This window comes from Bombus huntii, chromosome 2 (genome assembly GCF_024542735.1).
Source record: "Bombus huntii isolate Logan2020A chromosome 2, iyBomHunt1.1, whole genome shotgun sequence".
In the NCBI taxonomy this organism is placed as follows: Eukaryota; Metazoa; Arthropoda; class Insecta; order Hymenoptera; family Apidae; genus Bombus; species Bombus huntii.
In genome coordinates, this window is record NC_066239.1 from 15,541,959 (window position 1) to 15,568,022 (window position 26,064).

The following is a 26,064-nucleotide window of genomic DNA, read 5'->3' on the forward strand; positions in this document are numbered from 1 at the left end:
AAATTTTCCTCGTCACGTCAACGCGTGTAATCGTCATCCACGATATTGGCCAGTATCTAATCGCCTTAGAAGGGCGTAGCCGATCGAAAGGTTCGAAGTCACGATCCGGTCGCGAGACGGTAAGCACATTTTACCAGGAAAGGACGTCCCGTGCCAGGGAGCCATCAGGCAGCACGGTCTCGACGAACCGACTCGAGTGCTACTTGCTGAAATTGACGAACTGCGAACTACCATCGCGTAAAGTTTCTCGAGGTGATGACAATTATGGTAATGAACCGGCGGAAAGGCAGAAATTGGCACTGGCGTGGAACGAAATTTTGAAATAAGTGTGTTACATCGTTCGAAATTGCTCTTTCTATAAAAATCGGTTCTCGCGCGAATCTTACGGTCTGTTCTAATCGAATATCGATGGTTCAGGTATCAAGGATTCGGCGTTGATCAGAAAATGCGATACACAGAAATTGAACGATTGTGTGAAAATAAATCCAGTCATACGCCTCGTAATCGATAAATTATTAAGAAAATTAATTTCCTGCTTTACGATCGAACGGTTACAAATAAATAAACGTTAAATGCTCTTTCGAACGCTGCATTTCAAGATTTTGCGATATTCTTCGAGATATTCGCAAATTCCTATCGTCGTTTCCATGAAAATTCATCCTCGACAGGCCATTGCAAGTATAAAGTGTCACGTGTCGCGTGTAACGGCAGCGTTTCCTGTCCATCGTCCATTACGGCATTATGCTTGACTTTCGTGGAACGATACGGATGGAGAATCGGGTGGCGCGGCGCAAGGTGTGGCCGCTGGGATGAAAAGTCGGAGCGTAGCGGAGGCGGCGCGGCTCGGCCCGAGACAATGGCGATCGATCTCCCCCGGGGACGGCGACGCAATCGGAAATTGCCGATGAATAGGGACGATAGATGAAAACTCGCTCTATTAAAACGTCTAGTCATTTTTTTGGCCGCCTTCGTCGGGGGAAGATGGGCTCTGAGATCTTCGCAACGATCCTTGCCGCGGGCAGCTGTGCTGCAATGCAGTATCTCTCCTCGACCGTTTCTTTCGATATATCGCGTTACAACGGCGACGAACACGACGACGATCGTCGTTATTATTATGGTATTTCTTTGCCAAATTGCGCCCATGGCCTGGCACGTTCTATCCGAGTGAGTTGTGCTCCGATTTGGAACTCTGTAGTGTTGTAGATCAGCTGTTCGATGAATTTTCGTGTTATATCTGGTACAAGGCACATCATATTCACTACGAGCATTTTGAATCGAAATCGGCGCGATACTACTTTTATGATACTCGTATGGATCGTATCGATTTGGACGTGAAAGGCGAAATAGAAGTTACGAAGTTTCGGACGAAAAGTATTTTCACGTTACATCAGCGAATGGAAAGAGCATCGGAGATCTGCGAAATTGGGAAACTTGTTAATTTCCAGAGGGCGTTTCCGGCTGGGGGATGCTAATCTCCGCGCGTTATTGTTCTCTGTTATCGCGTTAAAGGAAAAAAGATAGGGATGCTGAAGCTACATGCACGCGCAATCGTTCCACGGCTAAATCCGTCGGATTAAGTTCTCCAGCGCCGTCGTGAGCGCTGCTTATTTTTCGCGTTGCCCGGCAGCTGTAATAATGAGATTTAAAAAACTCTGCCCGCCTTACCGCTACCTGTCTGTGCGTGCGGAAACAAAGAGAAAATCAGGAGGAATCCGGCATTTTTTCTCTACTTATCGTCGTTAGAGAGAACCGTTTCCCGTCGACTCGATGGTTTTTGTCACGTTTCTAAATGACTGAGGCTCACGGTAGTCAGCGTGGATGCCAGTTTCCGCGGATATCGACCGTACCATTTTCTTTACTCATTAGCGCCTTCTAATGAAAACTTTAAACCGATACTTTCTTTTACATGATCTTGCATTCATAATCAGTTTCATTCCCATCAGAATTTGTATTTTCTATTTTTCTTGTTACAGTAATAGTAGCACTAACGTGAAAGTAATTTAATGGTCATTGCGTTTCGCATGCTGTTCTTTGATCGAGATCTACCATTTAATCGCACAAGCTGAGATTATAGTCCGGTATAATTGTAAAGATCACAGGTGTTAATCGATATTGTTCAATTTCCTCTCTAGAATGACTAAATGAATCGAATCTAATAACTTGAGTCGCGCTGATTCATTGGAATTTGCTATTTAGTTTTCTGAAACACACCTTTGACACGCCCTTAAAAAGCGCAACTATCTTTTTACGGTTACAATAGAACCAAGTAGATTAAATCTAAAATTAAACTTGTTCTTCGACTACAGTGTGAAGTCTTACAGGTCTGTTTGGCCGACAAAGTCGCGCATTACATCAAACCCGTCATCTTTTCCACGCGTTTGTCTCGATAAGCTATTCCAGCCCTGGAAAATCTTCCAGACAAGCGATCTTCGAAACGATGCCAAAACTGTTTCACGATAAACCACGTGTCCTCGGAGGAAACAGGATTGCGAGGCAGCAAACGCGATACATCTCCCTTGGCGATTATCGCGGGCGACTTGCTCTCGAAGAATCCCTCGGCAAACGTCTGGACGTTTCACGCTACATGGATCAAGGCTGGCAATCGGGGCGATATTATTTCATCGGTCGGAAATAGAGAGGGGGCGGTCAGGGCAGAAAGTTAGCATAGGCCGTGACTTAGTGCTCCTCAGGGTGCCGTCTGTCAACCCCGCCGGAGAGCCTTTCTTATTTCGCGATATTTTGTCGTCGCCGGCCGCGATATTTATCGTCCACGCAGGACCCTCTCACCCTTCCATATTCCCTTCTCTATCCCTTTGTTCCGCGACGCCAAGTATAATCTTTGCTCTCGGAGAAAGAACTAATCGGACCGCTACGTGCTCCTTCGTCTTTGATGAATTACTATCTCGAATAAGTTACCTTAGTTGGCGATATTTTCTTTGTAGTATTGTTTCAGACGAACACGTTAACTTGTCGTCTATGTATTTATCATCTTTCTTCTTGGGATTTTGTCGTTCATTGATAAAAAACCAAGGAAGAAAGAGAAAAATTCCTGAGAATTATTGGAATTTTGGCAGACGCCAGCTTCACGTCGGAATATACGCCAGTTCGGTGGCGGCTCGGAGGGCCAGTTAATTCCGCTACATTTGAACGCGTCCCGAGAAAACGGCTAGATATATCACGCAAATTGCCATTGTGGCCGCGACAATATGCTAAACGCAGCCCAGGCTGTTAGCATTTCATTATTCCGCCACACACGTGAAGCGTGCCGGGATAAAGTACGGCCGTTGGAAATTCCGCTTTTTCCTTTTTCTATTCCACCGCGTTTACCCCCTGACATCGACACGCGTGCCGCATTCTGATCGAGGGGATGCCAATTGCGTCGTATCGCTACCACAACGTTTAAATCGCGCGTGCACGTGTCGCGCGTAAAGGGGATGCGGTCCAAGTTTCTTTCTTCTTTGCTTGCTTCTTTTATGGTATAAATCAATTAAAGATAGTCCACCTTTCCAGTCGCTGACTTAGTCGAAAATTTTCGTCATCAGTGACAATCTCATAAATAGAATACGAACCGTACGTAATCGTACAAAGGCGAGAGTGGACGCTCGCGTGGGCTGAAAGTTTGGACACGCGTTTGGGCGCGGCGTGGCGCAGAAGGGAGCGATGGATCGGATCAGCGAAACGCATAGACCCAGCTTAAATCCTCGAACTCATTAATGGGGTTGCATCGTCGACGCGGCCGCTCGCCAGCTTTATACTTGAGGTTTAATTCGCGCTCTGGTCAAATTAATTTGCAACGATGAACGAGTTGCCCGGTTGCTGCTGCGTGGCCACCTCGCGTTCGCTGTTAGCGTTGCATTTCGAATGGGGAGATTAGCCCCGTTCATTAAACACGAACCTACTACACATCTGCCGAGAGATTTGGCCGCGATGCAAACCGGCATATCGCATCCCACGTCATCGTCCTCGAGTGCTGTCGAGTTTTCGTACTTTCGTGCCTCCACCTATCTCTCTGTTCCCATCTCTCTATCTCTTTGGGATCAACGGGCCGAAATCGACTGCAATTCCAACCGGAGAGTTTCGCTGAATTTTAGCCAGATCAGCCACGAGTGCGTTTGCCTTCAAGGTAAAGTATCCGATTCGGTTTCGCTGCTGAAAAATGAACCGTGTCTGGACTTGTTGTTTCGTCCGGCGAAAGGATTTGATCCGAAAGAGCGGGAAATTGGGATGTATCGACGCGGAGAGTGGCCATTGAGTCGATTCCGAGTTAGCTACCCTCGATGAGTGTTTGCGAGGTGGAACGCTTCGAGTGTGAAACGCCGATAGTAGCTCTTTTTAACCGCCAGCTCTTTGAGACATTGTTCGATTGGGAAAATTGCGAAAAAAAAGGAATCGACGATATACGATAAGATACGAAAAGATATACGATATTTCTCCCTAACGTCGCCTAAGCATTATAAAGCAACTTCGACGAACCTTCGTATTGAAAATAATACAAAGCAAAGCCATACCAGGAGATTTCATCGAATATTTCGTACGATTCAATGGGAAATTAAAATCTTTCAATCAATCACAGGGAAAAATATCAACAGCATGAAAATACAATGGTAACGTTATTCTTCTCGTACAGTCGGCTCGCACGGATAGCTCCGCGTTTCACTGTGACAAATGCTCTCACAGTCAGCTATCGACGCATCACTGACGTAATTCCATTCCGCTCGTTAACGAATTCCAAACGATAGCCGAGCCACGTATCCACGGCTCTGTTATATTTAACAATACGCGGCTGCATTGTGTGGGACTGTGCCGGTGGTCCGTTCCGATTATAATGTTAATCATCATCGCTGCCACGCTGTATCGCTGGCGATATTGATTGGAAATATACGTTCGCGTAATTCGTGTAATCCATATCCGCGCAATTAATTATCGTTCGTTGATATGTTGTAATGGCCATCGCTGCAACTAGCTGGTATACGCTTGTTCCCTGCTTGGATTACAATTCTGGCCCCGGCGAGCATGTTGGATTTCGTTGTCGAGAGACGAAACGCTCCGGGGGTCGATCGTCCCAAAATCTAGACGCTTCTTTCGCTTTGGTTTCGTTGCACATGACGAAAATCCGATCGTTACCGACCTAATCGGTACGCGAAAAATGTACAGCTGTTCGTGATGTTCTTAAACGAGGTGTGTCGTTAAAATCAAGCGGAGGAACGAGACGATAAGCTGACAGCTCGGTGGTAAAGAGATAGCTACGATAAATATCTCGTGGCCCGTAAAAACTTTGTTGTCTTTCATACGCGATGATAGCGGGATGAAATGGTGCGCGAATGTAAATGGTATGAAAAAAAATGTCGGTGACAACCGGAAATTGGTGTCCTTGCGAGAAAACCACGTTGTATACATTGTGCCTCGACAAACCTGCGAACCACAACATAGCTTCGCATTATTTACGGGGTACGATATTCCCCATCTTGGTCTTGCCATAAGAAACCAACTACAAAAGTCCACAGGCGTATGCATGAGCGCATATTTAAAGCCCATTTAAATTCCAAAGCGAGCTAGATTAACTCGAAAAGCTAATTCCATGGCGTCACCGGTTCGGATATAAAAAGCGTGGCAGGGACTTTGTTTCACGAGCTCCCCTTCCGCGTGGCACGGGCGACCGCTAACATCGCCATATAATCTGTCGCTCGTTCCGAATAAATAACCCGCTGCGAAGCTAATAAAATTTGCCGGCTATGAAATTTTGTCAGCCAGCCTGGTCGACCTCGCTTCGTTTCCCAACGACAGAAGATTTCCCGCGAAGCCACGGGACGCTGTCTGGATAAAGACACATGGCCGACGATGGCTGCGCGCTTGTCGCTTCATTTGTCTTTATATTAGCGGCACACGCCGTCGTAACGCTATAACGTCATAACACCACGACAACGGGGAACTTGTACGCAACGTCGTATTCCCTTTCGTTCTTCTTTGGTGAAACGGCTCGTGTATAGGTAAATGGACCCCTTTCTCGTCAGCCAAGGGTAAGGAAGATTGCGTTAACCCCTTAAATGGGGAGTGACGATTCGCTGGAGGTTCGGCAGGGTGGGTTCGCGTCTGATGGGATTATGGTTTCTTTGGTTTAACGCTCCGCGTGACAGTTACGACGTTGGTTATCTGGAATTCTTCTTCCTGTAATTTTTATAGCGTGCTGAAAACCTAGTAGAAGAAATTAACATCAAAGTTTCTGCGCCGCTAAATGCGTTTTCCCGGTTCCTCATCCGTTGCAACTTTGCCAGGGATTTCACGTAGCTGCAACAAGCCGGAACTATGATGAAAATGACGTTCGACGAGGCAAAAGGGCGTCCGTTTAGTAAGGATCCAAAGTTCGCCTTAGTGCAGATCCGTGTCGGTTCTCGGGCAAACTTTCAAACGCATGAAAGATGGAAGAGAGCAGCAGGAATTAACGTTTCTTTTTCCCTTCTTCTGCCTTCCTTTTTCTCTCTGTCCCTCTATCGCTTCGACTGCAACGGCAGTAGCTGCAGGTAACTCGCGACGGCGGAAAATAAACTTTCCTGCTGCGTACATAAAGTAATACCCGATCCAGGAGGTTCGCCTTCCTTTCAGCCGCGGGGCAGGATTGGATGGTGGCTCCCAAGGGGTTAATTTCGTGCCGAAGGGCGGAAAATATTCACGGTTCCTTAAAATCCGACGAAGCCCCGTCTCTTACGAGCTTCCTCTGGGGTGGCGTTATGCCAAACGGTCACTCAAAATACCACACCCCCTTTTTTCCTGCTCGCCCGTGGCAACGATCCTTTAATCCGCGCCAAACTGTCCGGGATATTTCCTCCCGGCTGAAAAGTCGACGAATAAAATTCTATCTCCTCTTTACCGTACCGTACAACGCCCTTACAACGATGTTTCGTATCTATTTTTCTCTTTTCCGCCTTTTTACCCGCCCTAACGAACGACTGGAGTGCTCGAACGATGCTTCGCTGTTACAGGGTTGGACTCTTCTGCAATTTGTGTTCAACCATCGTGATTGTAATTTTAGAAAATGTAATCGAGTCTTTTTGATCTTACTTCTGAAGCTCGTCTCACTAAGTTTGATTATTTTAATCAATTGTAATCTTTTTATTTGATTATGTTAATCATTGCTCTTTCCTGATTTCAGTCTATCAAATGCACTATCAATGGATGCTCCTGCGATTCGTTCACTCCAGGGAAGCGACATATCCGCTACTGCGACAGGTGCCACCACGGATGGGTGCCACACGGTGAGTGCTACTACTTTTTTACCATTTACACGAAACAAACGAAACGTGGGTTTATCTTGATCGTCGATAATTCATACGCAAACTAGGTAGGTGCGTTAGAATCTTCAGATTGCACCTTTCGCAGTCTCAGTAATATTATACTATGACGCGACGATACGTCGTAAACCAATAGAAAACGTACTAACCAATTGCACCAACTGCGCCAAATTTTAATCCATTTTTAACCCAAATCAAGTTCGAACCTAAGAAAAATCTGGTGCAAGAGAAACCGTGGCAAAGCGGTGTCTCCTAGTCCGAGATCCATTCTCGATCAACAAGAGGTCGGCGAAGATTTCCGTGTTGGGATCGCGTGCACCCGGTTAAACGCAAATTTTCCAACTGTCAGCATACTTCATCCGGCTGGCCCTCAGGGACGAAATTCAATTTTCCGAGGATGACCAGCGGCGTCCCTTCGCGGCCAGGATTCCACCCTTCTCCGCGCACGCGATCCGCAGGATGGCAAGGCGCGCGCGCGCGTATGCATACGGATCGCCCAGATATATACGGGGGGTGTGCTTTATGTCCTCGTAAGTTTCAGAACGTGGAAGAGGAACGATCGGCCGACTGGTTCGTCGTTGATCAGCTCGTTCGCTATGGAAGTCGTTTCATAGCGGCACGCTATGGAGTATACAGGGTGTAACTCGTTGCGTGAAATTTTTAACAAACAATCCTTCGTTAACCCAGCGGAGGTCACGATTGTATAACTTCCTTATTGCTTTACAGCAAGAGAGCTCCCAAGAGAGAAAATATATAGTAATAATTTAATCCTTTGTAACGCAATTTTTTTAAAACGACGATGGTATTATAGCCCTGAATGATTTTTATTGGGTCAGTCGATTGGCATAAAAATCGATAAGAAAGAATTCGAATCAGATTCTAAATTATTACGAGAAGATCATCGTTAGTTGTTTAAAGGTCCACCCGAGTCACCCTGTATATGGCGCGCACAAAGCATCGTATCGACGTTTAGGGGAAGATCTCGATGTACGATGGCGTGTATAGCGCTTAAAATTCCGGTTGCTTGACCCGCGATAGATTGGACGCGCCGTGCCGCGGAATACATATCAATTTCGGGCTTCGGTCACGTCCCACGGGGACGCAGTTGCATTTTCCTTCCAACAGCCTTTTCTTCTTGCCTTTTTCTTGAGCTTGGACGCGTGAGGGACAAGTATGTTGCAAGAAACACGCCCTCCTGATGTTACTTTCTTCTACGAAAAACATGGAGGGTGTATATTATGTGAATTATTTGGAAATATTTCACACGAGGCATACCTTTTCTAGCCAAAGAACTAGTACGATTAATACGATTTTTGGAGATTTTATTTTCATGCATTCGTTGAACATGAACACGTATCTCTGTATTATAACGATCCTTGTGTGCAAAAACCGAGGTGTTGTAACAAAGCTGATCCAATTTACGGAAGAAACTTTTGAAATGTTATTCCGAAGAATATCTAACCACTAGCAATTGCCTCTGTCATTCACGTCAAAATAGGACACCTCGGTCCACTTAATAAGAATCTTCGTCACGACACGAAACGTAACCGAAATAAACGTCAAGCACGAAAGGCAGATACTCGGAATTCCTCTCACCGATCGTTCCCCGTGTTCTCTCGTTCCGATTCAGCTACGTTTTAGGCGATGACTCTGTCGACACAGATCTGGCCGGACCATTCATCAAGATCGCCCCGTACAAAAGACGATCTCCCAGTAATTGCTCGGAATCGGTCTCGAAAACGCGAGCGGAGTCATTTCTCTTTCGACATGGCTGATCGAACCAGACGGAGAATTAGAAATGCCGGGTAACCGGGCGACTCGTCACTGCCCCTTTTGTTCTTCGCCCACAGACCGGTTTCTTTCGTACGGTCGGGCAAAAAACCGGGCCGCGTCTCGGGTATGGCGATTTGTCGTTCGAAAACGTCCGTTCGTTTTGGAATTGCGGAATAGCTGTCGTGTTAAACAGTATACACCGTGACACACGGATCGCCATTCGATCCTCGTATACTCGTGACGGCAACCGTGATTCCCCTCGAACAATGATCTTAAAAATCATCGTCGACGGAGAGCGGCTCTTCCCGTTCGTCGTGAGGGTTAGCTTCTAAAACAAATTACGGAAGCTTTGCAATTAAAGATATTTGAACGATTTAACGAATGATTGTTATCCAACAGAGAAATCCGAGTACAAGAAGTCAACTGTTAATACTCCGATCTACTTGAAACGATGGAAGAAACATCGTCTAAGAGGCAACTGCTTTCGTTTTTACCGTTTTAAATCCTATAAAATCTTCCTTCTAGCGCCGTTAAACTTCTAACTCGAAATTACTTTCCCAATTCTGTCAAAACCCAAACAATGGTCGACTAATGGCAAAGAGAAAGTCAGAAACGAAGAAGACAGGCGACGCCGGTACCCATCCGACGAATTAAGGAGTTCGTCGGTGGTTCGTGGAAGGACGCGGTATCCGGTCCCTCTTGCTTCACGAGGTCCTCGAGGAACGCTCGTTTCGCAGTCCCAAAGGTGACAGGCCCCTGACGCGAGAGCAAGTGGCGAGCTCGTAAGAAATCACGGCTCCGGGTATAGTACACTGACAAAAGCCTTTTTAAATTGTAATGAGCTGCCAAAGAGTGAATTATGTGCCGTCCGAGTGGCATCGAGTCGTCGACGAGAAAGCCAGCCCCATCCTATAAAAGTCCACGCGCGCGTATACGTGTATCCGGCATCCCCGTGGCCGCTCATCCACCCCACGTCATGAATATATTTACATTGATCGGCCGTCTCGGCATTTTTCATTTGCCCTGTTCGTTGTGTCAGCCGCCCGCGGACGCTCTATCACCCCACGGATACTTTATTTATATCGATGGGACGTGTCTGTCTCGTCGACCGGCTCGATACAGTTTTCATCGAGAAAGCGTCGCGCGTGGAGACTCCACGTCGGATCGTCGCTAATGATTCTTTCGATTTTTCTCCATCGGTACCCGAAAGTCCTAGTACCGGTTTTTCAGTTTGCGCTTTCGTACTTTGCAAGTCGAATAATCTCGAAGTTTCGTTCCTTCAGCGAAGATCCGCGTTTGATGGAACGATGCTCCGCAGGAAACTATTCCATTTGATTCTCTGGCTGACGCTTTGAAATCTCTGAACATCTTTCGCCAGTGAACAGTTATTGCTTCTGTTATATTACAGTAGCTGGCTTTCGTTGTTAAAATTTCGTCAAATGTCTGCAAACGATAGAAATATTCGAACCGATCAAAGTTATCGCATCGTCCTGTGCACGTTGGAAAGATACGCGCACCCAACTAACCCCAGCACCGTTGCGCTCGCAAAAATGGAGAAAGACCCATAAGAAGATGGTTCGAGCAGCAAGGAACGGTGGTGATTATCATCAAAGGCGCAATTCACGGGCATACGATCGTGGACCGTCGATGCACACGCGATGCATCGAGGTCGTGGTTGAGATCCATCGGCCGGACAACCGGTGAAAAACGTTTAATTGACGTGGATCGAGAACGTAGATGAGTAGCTTGCAAGCGGGTAAAGTATCGGAGGCGAACTTCGGGAAATTTTCTCTGACCATGTTAAATCGTTTACTCTTCTTTTCTATCCTTCTCTTTCTCTGGATCTGGATACGGCGAAGGGCGTCGGAATTTAAAGTATGCGTATCCGCAGGATGCACGGATGATCGAAAGAAAGCCTGCTGGTTAATCGTCCACCACGATGCTCTAACTATTTATTACATGCACGTACGTATGAACTTTGTTACGCCGGATTTTGCTAGTTTCGCGTGCGAGATTAAAGAAGACGATCGTAGCGATCGTTACGCGGTGGAATGCGACGAAGATGATGTTGTTTAACGAGGAAACAAAATCTTTCTCTTCGTAATTCCACGTAACGTAAAAATGCCTCTCTTCTACTATTTTCTATCCCCTTCAGACACTAGGAACCGCATAGGTTCATCCATCTTTGGAAATATCACGCAAATGACCATTTTCACCGTTACATCTTCACTTTAGAAAGACCCTTAAAATTTCACCCTTAAAACGCTACGTATTTAAAGGTTAAATACTAGAAAATCGCGTACACCGATCCATCATCTTCCACACTACAATACAAATGACCATTTTTACTGTCGTATCATCATCCGCTCTGACCGAAAAAGATTTTAAAAATCTCCCCATTCTTAACCTCACCCTTTACACGCACCCACCTTCGGTCTCAACACCCCTTATTAAGCTAACGTTATATATACCAAATCATCCGGCCAATCATCGTCGTCTTCAGCTAAACTAAACTCCAGGAAGAAAGACAGCGAGCGGTCGTGGCGAGGATCGGGAGGCACCATCTGCGTCTCCATCTGCGCGGTCGATTCGGCAGCTGGAAGACGAAGGAAGGTCGGCCGCGGGCGACGAGGATGCCCGTCGAACTCTGGCCTCGCGCCAGCGAGTCCGAGATCTACGCGTCTCGGCGCGTGCGCGATAAATCACTAGGAAGGCGTCGCCCCGAGTGACACGTTAATAAATGCACCGGCAAACCGTGAATTACGTCGGATCAAGGGGTTGCTCACCCTCTGTATGTCGCGCTATCCACCAGCCAGAGATATCGGCACGTCGAATGTTTGCACGTTTACACGAGAAGTGGGAATAAATTTGCCTATAATTGGCACGGTGAGTCTCGAGCGGCAAACGATTCTCGTCGCGAGTTTCTTTTGCTTGAGAAACGGTTTCAGGGAAATGATTATGGAAATAAAGCGACGAGACGGTTCTAATCAGTGGAACACAGTCAGAGGGAAACATCTGTGAATCGAGGTCGGGTGTTCTCGAGCGGCTCTGTGACTAATGAGAGACGTTGTTTAGAATCGATTTCGTTCTTCTAGAAATAAATCGTTCTGCGTTTAGGTTTCCGCTATTCGTACGTAGTTTATAGGATGCGTAGAAGTGGAAGATTCGAAACCCTCCAGGTTCGTTACGTTTGTTCGCGTCCAAATTACTACGATATTTAAAGATTGTACAATATACAACTTACGTTGCAATTTGAAAGAATATCGAATACTTTACACTTTCGAGAATCCGCCACCCTCTTGTGCATCATCCGCTGTCTTTATTTCGAAGAAAAACAAAGCCGCACCGCCGCTAGGGACGACGAACCCCATTGTTCGGCTCAATGGTGAAACAAAGCTTCCAGGCAGATGGCCGAGGAAAGCACAAGTCACCGCGACACCGTTTCTCCTGTCGGAGTTTTCCGGGGGGTGCATTACAGGCCATTAAGGGCCGGGACACGTCGCGCCTTTTAAGGGCTAAAACGCGCGGCTATTTGTTCTAATACGAAACCGATGCTAATGACGATATATCATATTCCATGGTCGGTCTCCAGCCTGGTCGCACCGTCACCATGAATCACGCCTGGTGAGATGCTAATGCACCGATTTATCTTGCCTCTCTGCTTTATTAAGACTTAGTTTTTCTCTGCGTGGAGGGAACGCGGCTTTTACGCCGCTCAGCTCGTTCTTCCTTCTTTCGTTCTCTCTCTTTTCCTCTTTCCGTCCTTTTTTTTCTTCTTAGCGGTTTCCTTGCCCGATAGACTTCCATCGATAGGTAGGTATAGCAGAGAGATAGTGTGAAGGAAGATCGATATCGAAAGGTCGGTGGAACACCGATGGGCGTCCACGGAGGAGGACTGACAAATTCCAACGACTGAACGCAAGCTCGTAAATCATCGTTCCGTTTGCTGACCGCGAGATCGTCCTTTTCGATCTGCTTAAAATTCTTCCCTTGAATTATTATTTTTTCTCTTCTTTCATTTTTGCTCTTGGGTGGATTACCTTTACGTTGACAAAGGCTAAGGCAAAGGATGATAAAAAGGTATCGTTCCATGGTGAAGTTTTGTCGTCGCGAAGCTTCTAAAGCTCGTCTTTGAAACTTTGAAATTGCTCGTAATTCTTGAAACGTCGCGTCGAAACGTAGTATTCCAAGTTGCGCGTTGCTTGTGTGCCACTCCGTACTATTATTATTAATCGACTAGTCATGCTAATCAGAATCCGTACGTAGAGTCGGCTGTCGCGTTAGACACCGCCTGACAATTAGAATATTGTAGTCGCGTAGATAACACTTGTAGCACATCAAACAACTTGTTGCGAACATGTTTCCTATTTTAATATTATCTTATCAGGATATGTTACGAGTTACGGTGACGTAATTGAATTGCAAATCGTTCTTTTACGTTGATACGGAATAATTAACTCGGTCACGTAATGCGAAAGGTTAGCATATGCAAATTTACGCTCCTTCTAACGCAGTGAATCGAATAAGGAGCAGTTCATTCATAAAACCAATTATTTTTGCAGACGTACAAATAAGGAAAAAAAAAATATCTTGAATCTAAAGAGAGTTGAACGTACGAAAATTACGTATATCGATTTCTGTTTGCTTTTCGAGCAGTACCAGATCCTTCTTAATATAGATCAACCGAGAAACGATTATCGGAACATAAATACAGCTATAAAACTTCACGCAAGTAGTCGTATAGGTGATGTCAACATTTTTAATAACTATAAGTACACAACACTTTTGCTTTATGCGAGATATCAGCGAACTGACTTACATCGTTATGAACCACATCCGTTTACGTACGTTTTCTATTCCATTTTACCCTTCGTAAGCGCCTCTATCGGTTCGAAAGCAGCTTTCTCGGATACCTGAACGATTGCTTATCACGATCGGAAAGCGATCGACGATGTTGGGCGAGGGGAAAGCCGGAGATCGCACCTCGACACCCGAAATAGCTCGCGTGGCTACCATATGGGCACGGCACGGGCCAGAATGTCGCTCGATAAATCCGGCCGACATAGAGAGATTTGTCACGCGGGCGAAAATAGACGAGAAATAAGTAGAGTGAATCGGGACGATCGAACGTGGTATCGGAGAGACGAGGACGAGGATAGCGGCGTCGATGGAAAGGGATGACGCGGTTGGTGGGCCTCGACGTCTCCGCGTAAACACGAAGGCGCCGCGGCGCTTTACGACGCCTCCGGCCTACGGCCCGTGTTTAACTTATCCGAGACTTTCTGGCACAAACCATTTTCACTGCCGGCTTCGAGCGACGACACGCGCTCGCCGAACATCCCCCGCCCCAACCTCTCTGCCCGCAGTGTCTTGCACGCGCCGCGACGCCTTCCGTAAACCGTCAGCGCATGAACGTCGATGCGTTCCATGTGGAAATCGCTCATCTGGGGTGTCATCCACGTTTTTAATAGTCGATAGATCATCGGTGAATATTGGTAATGGAATGTCGAGTAGAATCGTTGCAGGACAATGTCTGTTGTATCGATGAAAATTCATATTTTTTTCTGAAGAGCGTAGATGAATAAAATTCGTAAGGAAGACGTTCGTCTGGTAGATTATACTTTATATATTCGGCAATGTGCTGTATACCGATATTCGAATGGTTTTTATCAAAGTGACTTCGATCTTTCGTAATTACATTCATCGAACGTTACAATTATCCAACAATGGAATTGATTACGTTGCCGAGGAAATGATCGTAACGTACTTTCAGAAAGACATTCCAAGAAATATCGTGCGAGGATCGCAATCGCGAAATGTCGAGAGACCCGAGTGGCTTTCAGGTTGGTTCACCCAGGAATCACGGACGCCCGGTCCGTTAGTTTGTGGGGTTTATCGACGCCGCGGATAAAATTATTGCGAGCAAACGAATCTCGATAGATTCGCTAAAGCGAGATTTATCGCGCAGATATATAAGCTGGCACGAACTGTCAGCCGTTGATCGATACTCGACACCAGCGTCCTCGGATGAATATTCAAGAATCGTCGACCATAGTTGATGATTGTACTAAAAAATGATCCCATTGCTCGTCGATGAATCCTCGAATTTGCTGTTGCTTCAACCGCTGCGCCACTACTTTCTACCTTTGCATCGTGTGACCTCTTTGAACGATACACATAATATTTCTCCGAACGATGTATGCAAACGAACCGTAATCTCTTCCTGCAAAATTCCCCATTTGCTTCGCCTCGGATTATCTGCGTTTAATACGAGCCTTACGTAACACGTAAATGTTACGAAGCGCGGATAGATTATCGAAGAAGTTTTCGCTAATCGATGTATTTATTTGGTCTGTAGCTATATTTACGTTTCTAAATTTCTCACATTTCTGGTACGTTACACAGTATCGTGAAGTTATCAATACATCTTAAATTAATTCCAACAGAATGTTTAATAATCCAACGAATAATTAAGAAATTCATAAATAGCCTCGTAATTTGAACGTGACATCGGAAAGAGTTAAGGGATAGGAACTCGATCAAGCCTGTAATCAAGCAGGAAAATAGAATTTTTCATTTACGTCCCCTCTCCGAGTAATTCTTTATCGCGGGGATAAATAAGTCGGCAGCCGTATCCTGGCGCGCTAATAGATTCCCTTAGGAGAGTATATCTCTGAATAAATGCTTTCCCCAGCGACACGGTTCATCATAACGGTCCAAGCAGGGGCAACGAAGGGAACAGCGAGGAATCGAGAGATAAAGAGAGAAACGGAGCAGATAAGAAGACTCGACGATCTGTGGAACGTCCAAGGTGGTAATCAGACATCCTTCTATCCTTTTCGTTCCGAGGCTGCCAGGAGGAAAGCGGCTAGAGCGATCGGGGTGGCTGCGTCTTCGCTGTCCCTCGTTTTGGCCAACGCGAGAGACAAATCGCCGTTCGGTTGCGCGGAGGAGATTGAGCTGCCAGAGGATGCACATTAATCTGTATCAAGCCGGCCATCAATATTTAATCCTAATCCGGAGAATTGCCGCGCGATCCTTCGGCCACGACACGAAGAGAGTGGATGTCCTCTCGAAGACGTTGATTCGAGTAGCGTAGCTACATGGAAAATCATCTCCTTTTGTAAAATTACTGTTTCCAAGAAACGACGAATACCTATCTTCGAACGAGCCTAACCTGAATAATCGCGTGATCTCAACGCGTCGTTCCAACCGAGTACTATAGACCACATAATTTACATATACTCATTAGTACACGATTTATATTCACAAAGAGCGTATTTTTTTTTATCGTCACAAGAACGGCATATTTTTTGTTGTCCCCTCTGGGATTTCCATTTTTAATCGTAATATATTTCTGCTTGTTCGCAACAGCTGCAGGCGAACGTGCTAATTTCATCGTTACTCACCTTTAATTGCGCAAGGAATACAAGGAATATTTTCATTTAAGATACTATTCGATTATCCGATTGATCGCTACGATATCAGCTATCGATGATTTATAGTAACTAGAATTCTTTCAACTAAATTTATCGAGTGATTTTCCAATCTTCGAAGCTGCGTTACGACACATTTCAATTGCGTCAAATAAACTTGTTTTAGATCCTATTGCTAGACTGTAATATTTAATTTCGTTTGCAAATAGTCTTGCACTATGTACTTTATTGTTTCTGATATCTCTATGTTATAGAGGTTCTATATTTACTAGATTTTTCCTTCCAACCAAAAGCACCATACACGATTCCTTCTGCCATCTCGAAGGCGGTTTATCAAAGAGCAAGTAAAAAGGCGACAGAGCAGATGCATTTATCTCAATTGAATGGCTGGTTCTCTGGAGATCGCGTTTCAACCGGTTCGAGCAACGTCCTCTAATTTCCAAGGTCCGCGATTGATCTATGCTCGCGGAGAGTTCTCGCGTCTCCTCGCACCAATTAGCTCGTAATTTATATGCCAACGGAATGGACCGTGATTCTGGCGTCCAGGAACAAGAGTAACAAGAACTCGAGAAAACTAGTGTCGCGCGTTCAACTGGAGAAAGAAAAGACAGGCTCGTGTGTGGCGGAAAGAAGAAAAGAGACGATTAAAAACGGAAGGAAAAGAAAGGAAAAAGAGAAGAACTGGCCCAGTCGAGGCACGATTAAGTGGTGCATCCGGGCGGGGGTCCCGCGACGGGCCGACGGAGTCCACAGCCGATTAAAGAGTGCTGCGTAACGAGTGTTTCGTCCGATCGTTCGTGTAATTAATGGCGAACAGTGCGCCGGGACAGGCCGCGCCGTGTAATAATCGGTAATTACTCACGGTAATTAAATAATGCGTTTATCGGCCTGCGATCGACCGAATGGGTGGCCAGAATCGCGCGCTTTTGCCTCCGGACCTAACCGGCTACGTGATCCGCGGCTCACGACACGCCGAACCGATAAATCTCGCCCAGTTCGCGCACGCCTCGATCGATTCTCTTCCTTCCGAATCTTTGTCGTGTTCCATAACGTTCCCTTTCAATTTTCGACGAACAATTTTCTTCGTTCAATTTCTTCTCCTTTCTACGTTTCATAATCGCGAGGTTGGATGATAAATTCCAGGGAAATGAAAAATACAATACATCGATATAATTCTGAACGGCGATAAAGAAATCGTAACGACGCGATTACCGAAACACCGGGGCAACGGTTCGCTTGCCTAGTCCCGTCCATGGCAGGGAAACGCGAATTAGTTTGGCCGATATCGGGCAAAACAAATGGTGCTATTCTTGCTGGAAACGCGCCGCTTAATAACGCGGATAAACCCACCGTCCGTTTCTCATCCGTAAAGACGTCCGGTTACGCCTCCACGGACATTTGTCAGGCCCGGTCAGTTTTTGCAAGCGTCGCGGTTCGCGATCGGATATTCCTCGTCGAGCGTGCGAGCGCGAGTGCCGTAGACCGAGAAAACGCCGAGACCACGGCCGCATCGACACCGTGACTAATGTACCGTAACGCGACCCAACACTTTCGAAGCGATCTTGTTTCTTATTTATTCGAGATGCGACTAGGTGGACATCGTGGTTTCAAGGCTGGTTTTGGGGTTTTCTCTGTAAGCAGCGGTTGCAAGGTGGAAATTACGATGGTTAAGGTTAAGTCATAAATGATAATTTCTGAAATTGTGTGTATGTGTGTGCGTGAGCGCGTGTGCGAGCGTGGAGAACCTATATATTCTATGCGACGATCGTTTTATCTGGCGGCTCTTTTCCACGAACAACGGACACACATAATCGTAACTACTAAAAAATACCGAGTCCCTCAAGGTGAATCGTTGGCCGGAGAAGCGACAGGGGGAAAAAAGAAGAAGGGTCGCGAGAGACGAGGTCGTGGGGTTTGCCCGACCGCAGCCGAGAAGAAGACGATGTGCGGTCAACGGGCTGTTCCTGAGATTAATGTGTCGCCTCCTATCACCGGTGATTGACAGCCCCGTGACCACGACAAAGCGCCGACTTCTAACGCGATTCCTCTTCTATCTCGTCCCCCATCGTCGCTGCTTCCACCCACTGATTTTATAACCGTTTCGAAACGCCTCGAGCATCGTGATTCTTGACTCGAATGGTGTCACCTGACGTGGATTTTGCCTGGAAGCATCATGAGTTCTTGAGTACGAAGATCGTAAAATGTGAGAATAATTTGAAATTTTTCTTTAGACAATTTGATTAATAGACATATTGGTTTACTTTTACTTTCTGATAATTCTCGTTGGAAGGAATACAATAGGACTGACAGAAGCGATCGCGAATGCAATATTTTATACGTATATTCGCTTTTAGAATCTCATAATTGTCGTTAATTAAGTTCCATTAAATTAAGTTTTACTGCCTACCATTATCTACCAGTAGTCAGTATGTTGTAAAATATAGCAAGAGACGAGGAATCGCCTGGTCGTCGTGCGTGACGTCTGTCACGGCAAAAGCGATGTCCCACAATCGGTCCAGTCTGACAGATAAAATTTTCCTGAACCGTTCATCGAGCATCGAAAGAATTAATTACTAGCGAGTAAAAATAAGCTTATCGTCCTGATAAGGACAATCATCTCGGTACGTTGCTCATAATAATTCCGTTCGAAGCGTATCGCTGCCACGTTCGCATTACCCCAGTCAAACGAGCATTCTTCAGCGAAAATCTATGAAAACTAGTTGTACAAAAGATTGCAAATTGTTATAAGTTCAATGAATTTCCATTAGTATTAGTATCGCTTGAAACAAGTAGCATCACCAAAAATGTATTCGCAAGAGCTAAAAGAACAGAGAATAGCACAGGAAGTTCGTATTCAATTAAATGCTCAAGTAACTTCTCAGGCCAACCAAGGTTTTATATCCCAGGTACGTAAAATATTAAATACCGTAAAAATAAATTTTACACCGTAAAAACGCCATGTAAACATCGAATCTGCGCACGAATCGCTGGAACCGGGCGAAGAATAAATTATTTTGCACGCATACAAGATCGGTTTCTGGTCGATCCCGTGGGTGTGCCGGTAATCAGTCGAGCTAATTAGATGAAGGCTTAATCGCGGCGTAGGAGGGCTGTCTCCTAGGTGCAATTCTCCGCATATTTACATCGCCCACGGGATGCCAGCCGGGAAAGGGTGGTAAGGTAAAAGTCATTCGCTGGCTTCTCGGCCCTTTCCACCCCTTCCATTTGGCTGCCGTCTCCTTGAAAGAAAGGGTTAATTAAAAACAACAAAAGCTATCCACGCCATTAGCGGCCGTTTGTATGCTCCACGTTACCGTTATGTCCGCTGCTTTTCAAGCTCTCTACAAGCCAACCCTTTTTTCCGTCGACGACCTTAACGAGTTGGAGGCTGCGTCACGAGAAGAATTCTCCTGATAGCGCCTTTCATTTTTCTCCTCCCTCGGCGTCCTAATCTCACACCATCCAACCTTGATGAAGGATCAAAGTAGAAATTGTTCCCCGATGAAATTATGTTAGAGCAAGCTCTCTCCGTTGCTTTTAACGCGCTCAACGTTCGAATAATTGTAATTCCTATCGTTTATTCGCAGTCGCTGTTCTCTTCGTCCTGGTTGTCGACATCGGAAGGATCGGTCGAACGCGTTGGATAATACAAGTAGAGGATAAGAGAAGGTACCAACGCGACGCGCAAACTTTTTTTTCTCGATTTATCCTCCGACAATGGCTACAGAGGCTGTTCTGCCGTTAATTAGCAAGCTTGTATCGCTCAGGAACTCGTGGAACCAGCTGCTTCGAAGTTCCGACCGCGTGGCATTCGCGGAAGTTTCGGAAAGAGTGGTGGGAAACGCGGCTTTCGAACTTGCAGCATGATTATACTTCGGTGCATTGGGCTTTTAAAACTTAATTCCGCGATTAACGAATTCTGGTTAATTGGAATAATGGTTGATTAAATAATTAATTAACAAAGAAGGAATGAATTTGACTTTATTAACGCAAGATTACTCGAAACAGGCGATCGTAAAATAAACAAAAAGGATAATTACGACCGCAAAATACACTATGCTTTAAACTAGGTACTTCGATTATCGATCAACCATTTTTCTGTCTGATATTACCCGTGATTCACCGATATGCAACAAAAGAATTTCGTTGCGCGAGTAGCTGCTAGTCAATATGAAATCTTCTGCTTCTGCCTCGTAATCATTTTCTACTTTCTCAATCATCTCGCGCATCGGCTCTCGCCACGAGCTGGACAATTTTTTCTTCGACTCGGTGCAATTCGAAGGAAACAGTATCGCGTGATCAATATCTGAGGAGCTGTTCAAAGACCGGCGTGCAACTTTGCAGCGCTGACCGTGCGCCCCACCGTTACTCTGCACGATAATTAAGTTACTCGCTGGAGAGGATGCAGTCGGGGTTGCTCGGCGACGATTAAACGTTTCCATGAAGCGTGGGTCGTTGAGAGTCGTCCGTGACGCGTGTGGTCTGTAGACGACCAGCCAGTAACAATCAAAGTGATAACGTGGCAAAGGAAAAAGGAAGTTTTCCAACAGTTTGCTCTGTATCAACCAGGAATTCAATTCATTAGATTGTGCCAAAAGTATATTTCTTTTATAATCATGTCCTTGAATAAAATAATATAAAACAAAAACTGTTGCGTATCTATTACTTCGTTAGAAAATGAAAGAAGCTTTTTGGACAATCTACAATTTTTCACCAATCTGACAGATGGCACAGCCACCAGTCTCGTTACTTTTAGAATACAGAGCCGATCGGGTGTTGCAAAAGGTAGACTATGGCTTCAAAAGGAGACGCGGAAACGGAAGAGTCGAACAAAGAAGCAGAAACACCACGCCAGGCTCGTATATGATCGCCTATAAAACTGCGCGAATGACACGTTCCCCGAATAAAAATAAAAATAAACTACTTCGGGGATCATTCGTCGTTTATTGCAGGCCTCGTCGTTGGCGCTGTACGAATCGTCAGATAAATTTTACGAGCGTCGTGGGATTATTTGCTCACGAAATTCTCCGTTTGTGCGATCCGTTTCCTCCGACGGGTTATTCCGGGAGCTGGTGACAGATTTGTATACTTGTCGCGCATGGCTTCGCTCGAAGATTGGTATATCGATCCGAGAACTTGTTCTTGTAGAGCGATTGAATAGTAGTAACAAGGTTTTGCATAATTTCGTTTAAAGTAGCTACTATATTAACGAAGGAATGCCGCAATATATGTGACATGTATATTATGCATATTATATTACTTAACAAAATAATCTTAAAGAAAGAAAAACAACGCGCACGGAACGGCTCAATCGTTATTTAGCAAAATTTATAGCTCGCTCGTTATTTTCGAAAATTTCAATTACATAGTCATATTGCCATTCACTTTGCGTGAATGCATTAACTTAATCGTTCCTCGGTTCTGCTGCTCGACCAATAAAATCGACGTTCTCAGCCACCGACGAGAAAAGGAACAAGGGGACTCGACGAACGTAAGATGATCGATTTGCATTCGATCGTTTTCGAGATATGCTAATTAGTCCGTTGAAGTGCTGTTCGCGATAATTTCACTCGAACAACACCGTTTTCTCTCGTGTCAACCCCGAAAATCCACTCTCGTGTCCGCTAGAGGCGGACCGTAATTACGATACCCCGCAATTACACGCGACTTCCGGTGTATCCACGACTCTCGAGCAATTCACAAACACGGATAATAGCTGTTGGAGGAAAGTATGACGGGCGAGTATGGCCCGCGAGACAATTCATAAAGGGGACCATCGGTCGTTTCGGTAACGAAGGGACATGGAAATTGAATCGTTGTACATCGGACGTTTCGAGCGATTGTGGCAAATTCGATTACTCGGATCTCCGATTTCGTGGAACGAAGGCCCCTTTAGAGCCGCCTTTTAAAGTCATTCTGTGCCGTTTTTCTCTGCGCCCGTTCCTCGTGCAACTCGATATCCCCGAACGACGTGAAAATTGGTCGTTAGTTGATAGCGTGGTAATTACGCGATTTCGCCTTTAATTTGCCAGATTGTCGATGGTTTAAGCGGCCCTATTTAGCATTTTGATCGTGAGATATTTTACTAGTACATAGCCGTGACGCTTTCTGCGCTGTTGAAAGTTTACGTCGTATCGATTACGAATTTTGAAAGCGTTTATTACATAAGTGATCCATCTTTTATTAGCTTCAACAGCAATTCCTTTAAATAGCTTCCGCAGCCTTTCGACCGTAAAAAGGCTTTGTAATTATTTATTCTAGCAGTTCTGGGATCGAGTACATTAAGAAGATACTCTGCTTCTTCTTGTGTGAGAGTACGGTATATCTAAATTTTGCATCGTTCAACAGTCGGTAGGGCTGAGAAAAATGAGCGAAGGTCATGACGCTGACCCACAGGTGGATGGTGCAATTAGTCCTTTCTCGTAAGTCGTTTACGTACCAGGTGTGGAGTTCATAAATTGTAGGTGTTATTTTAGAAACAAATTTATTATACAAATTTCAAGCAGATCTTTCATGTTAACTTGGTATGTTGTATTTTATTTATGTAATCTGATATGAGATACGCTATATTCTTATAAGTTTACATCTTATCGTCTTATCCTACCATAAATTAAATTACATATTTGCTATAATTTCGAATAATTCATGTTAATCGATATGGTCGATAAAACAAATAGTATATAATTTCACTGGTAACTGGTTGCATAAAACAAGAGTTAAGGAGATGTTGGTTCATTGCGTTCGCGTGTAATAAATTTATTATTTACCCTCAGCGTCAAGTCCACACATCGTGAAACACTGTGCATAATTCATCAGCGAAAGAGATCGCAGAAAATTGACTGGGAGCGATTTCAATGATCGGTCATCACTTATTTACATACTAATTGATCTCAGCACAGGGTAGCTGTCTCGATTATGGGCCAAATTGACCGTGTCACGGGCCACGGTATAAATGAAGCTAAACCAGCAAGTGTTAATTCATCGATGTTTTCTCTTTATCGATCGCCAACATCTTATCAAGATGAAGATAAAAATGCCAGGAGTAGCAAGAAAACATATCGAGTTAGCCTTGGTAATTTATTTCTAGCGAAACGGTTGCTTAAGAACGATGGCTAAGACATATTACCGAGCAAACACTGTTTATGGCTAATATATTGGACACTACGTTTGGCAATGCGCTACTTTTAACGCACGATACATCTGTAGCGGCATATGCATCTTAGGACGTTTCGATTCGAAGATGCCTCACGTAGCTGTTTTACCACAGAGGATTAACACTGTACGACGCACATAATGTAATAAACAAACTCTGGACAAAGCAATTTCGCTGTTACGTGCAACCGACAACCGACGACAAGTTCAAACCTTCCGGTACACCCCCTCGACCAGTATAAATAGACGAACATGTTCTCCAGAAGTCAGTCAGTCGTGCAAATCAATATCAGTATCGAGTCATCGAGATCATCAGTCGAACGAAACAGTACAGCGAATCAGTCTAGCGAATCAGTATAACAATTAGTATCAGCAGCGCAGTATCGCGCAATCTTGTGACGAATATCATCGAGCGAGCAACGCTTGCGATTAACTTCGTATTCTACGTTTTAAAATATCTGTAAATATAGTTAACGTAATCAACTCGTCTCGTTATTAATTTAACCAACAACGCGTCTCACCGTCCACCACACGTCGAACACTGTAGCTGGCGATACGCTTCTTCCTGTAAATATTTCTAGTGTTGTCTTGCAAGACGAGTATCTCGATGGCTGGGAGCTGTCGGTGTCAGTGCTACGCACAAACTAATTTTCCTTTCAATTTTCTTGAATTCCTCTAATTCGGTATGATGGTAGAAAACACAAGGGAAGAGACAGAGATATGTAACAAACGGTTTCATTTTCCCAAACGAGTCGCAATAAATAACGCCGTATCCATTATTCGCGAAGAAACTGCGAATCTTGGCCGGCATTTACGCGACCGTCCGGTCTCCCCTCCTCCTCCGCCCATCTGCCAGAGTTATCTCCCCCGCAAATATATATTAATGCGAGTGATATATCAGCCGGGCCGCCAGGGACAAAACCTTAAATATTGGATAAGTTGGTCCGCGGTCGGCCCATGGAGACCGAATCTCGCTGATGGATGGCCCGCCGCTGACTGTCATAACAACTTCGATCCTCCGACTTCTTCATGCCTTGTCCGCGAACCATCACGATGTTGGAAAAATCACCAGACGAGTGTGTTATTGAACGTGGAAAGAGATATCGTGATTGGAGCGTCGCGTTTTTATGTCAAAAAATTGACACGTGTATTCTCGTTTCAGCGTCGCCGGAAGGATACAGGCCAGACGTTTCGAATCTTAATTCATTGCGATGCGTATTACACGGCGCTCGTTATTGAATTCCTCCTGATAATTCCGTCCTGAATTATCCGCCAGCGGAGCTGTATGCGTAGGATCCAATGGGGTGGGTGAGATTGCGAAATAGGGAGAGAGAGAGGAAAGGATCCTCTAATTTCCTGCGTCTCCACGGACTCGTGGATTATGCAGGGATCGGCAAAGGGTTGATCCTCCGGAGATGCTCGCGCCGACGTGACACTACTTGGCCTCCGTTTAATAGAATATCGTTTTCCCGTGAACAGATAGCGTCGGAAGAACCGGAACGACCCTTCGCCGACTGTGTATTGGCTTGGTGAACCACGGTGAACCATTCGCTTGGAGAAATTGATCGAACGTCGTTTTGTATGTATGAAAGTGATTGACTTCTTTTGGATTCATTGCATCAGGTGGAAATAATCGATGATAGTTTAGTAGGAGAACACGAATTACATGTTCCCCAGCTTTTACAGTCGCTTAGTTGATATGGATCGCGTTATTTTGTAACTTTTTAAAGCGATTCACATTCGATTGCTTTTGTTTTGCCCTTCTTGTTTCGTTGCTATTTCGATGAGCAACAGAAGATAATTCGACAGATGTTTTCTCTGGGCAGGAATTACGAAAGTATTTTGAGCAAGTTGATCGTTGTGGACGTCGTTAATTGCTATCAAATGGAACGTTTTGCTAATTACTAAACCGTAAGCAGTTTCGTTAAAGCAGATTTCCGGTCGTTTACGTTTCGAGGAACTCTCTCTGCGGCAATTTCGTCGCGACAGAAACTTATCGCAAACACATTTCTGAGTATAGATTATAATGCTATAAAACGCACTGTTTATGGAACTTGCTTATCATTTCGTACTTCAAAGACCTTCTATGCGAATTCCTAGATAAGTGTTCTGTCAATTACGCGCGAATACGCAATTATTTGCGGCTCTTCCATAAGATATGACTTGGTCGCTTTGTATGTTAAAAGTTACGATGTTCAATATTACAGAAGGCTTCTACTAGCATAAACGCTTGTACAGATAGCGAGTTTCATATACGTAAGAATGCTTTAGCGTTAAACATTGCACGATAATATTTGCGAAATAACAGTTCTCGTTAAAGGACTTGGCGAACAAATAAAACAGGGTTTACGGAAAATCACCGTGGTCAAGGGGCAATGGATTAAAGAGTCAAAACATTTGCAGGAGATCAATCTTCT

The 26,064-nt window shown here is 45.0% G+C and overlaps 1 protein-coding gene across 2 annotated transcripts in view; it reads left to right on the forward strand.

Annotated features, from left to right (window-relative positions):
• LOC126878093 (zinc finger protein basonuclin-2-like) overlaps positions 1-26,064 on the forward strand; it is a 264,566-nt gene that overhangs the window by 82,078 nt on the left and 156,424 nt on the right. For both annotated transcript variants that reach the window (XM_050640542.1, XM_050640543.1), the window contains exon 3: positions 7,148-7,250. In XM_050640542.1, the coding sequence (XP_050496499.1) occupies positions 7,148-7,250 (103 nt within the window). The remainder of the gene's footprint in view (positions 1-7,147; positions 7,251-26,064) is intronic.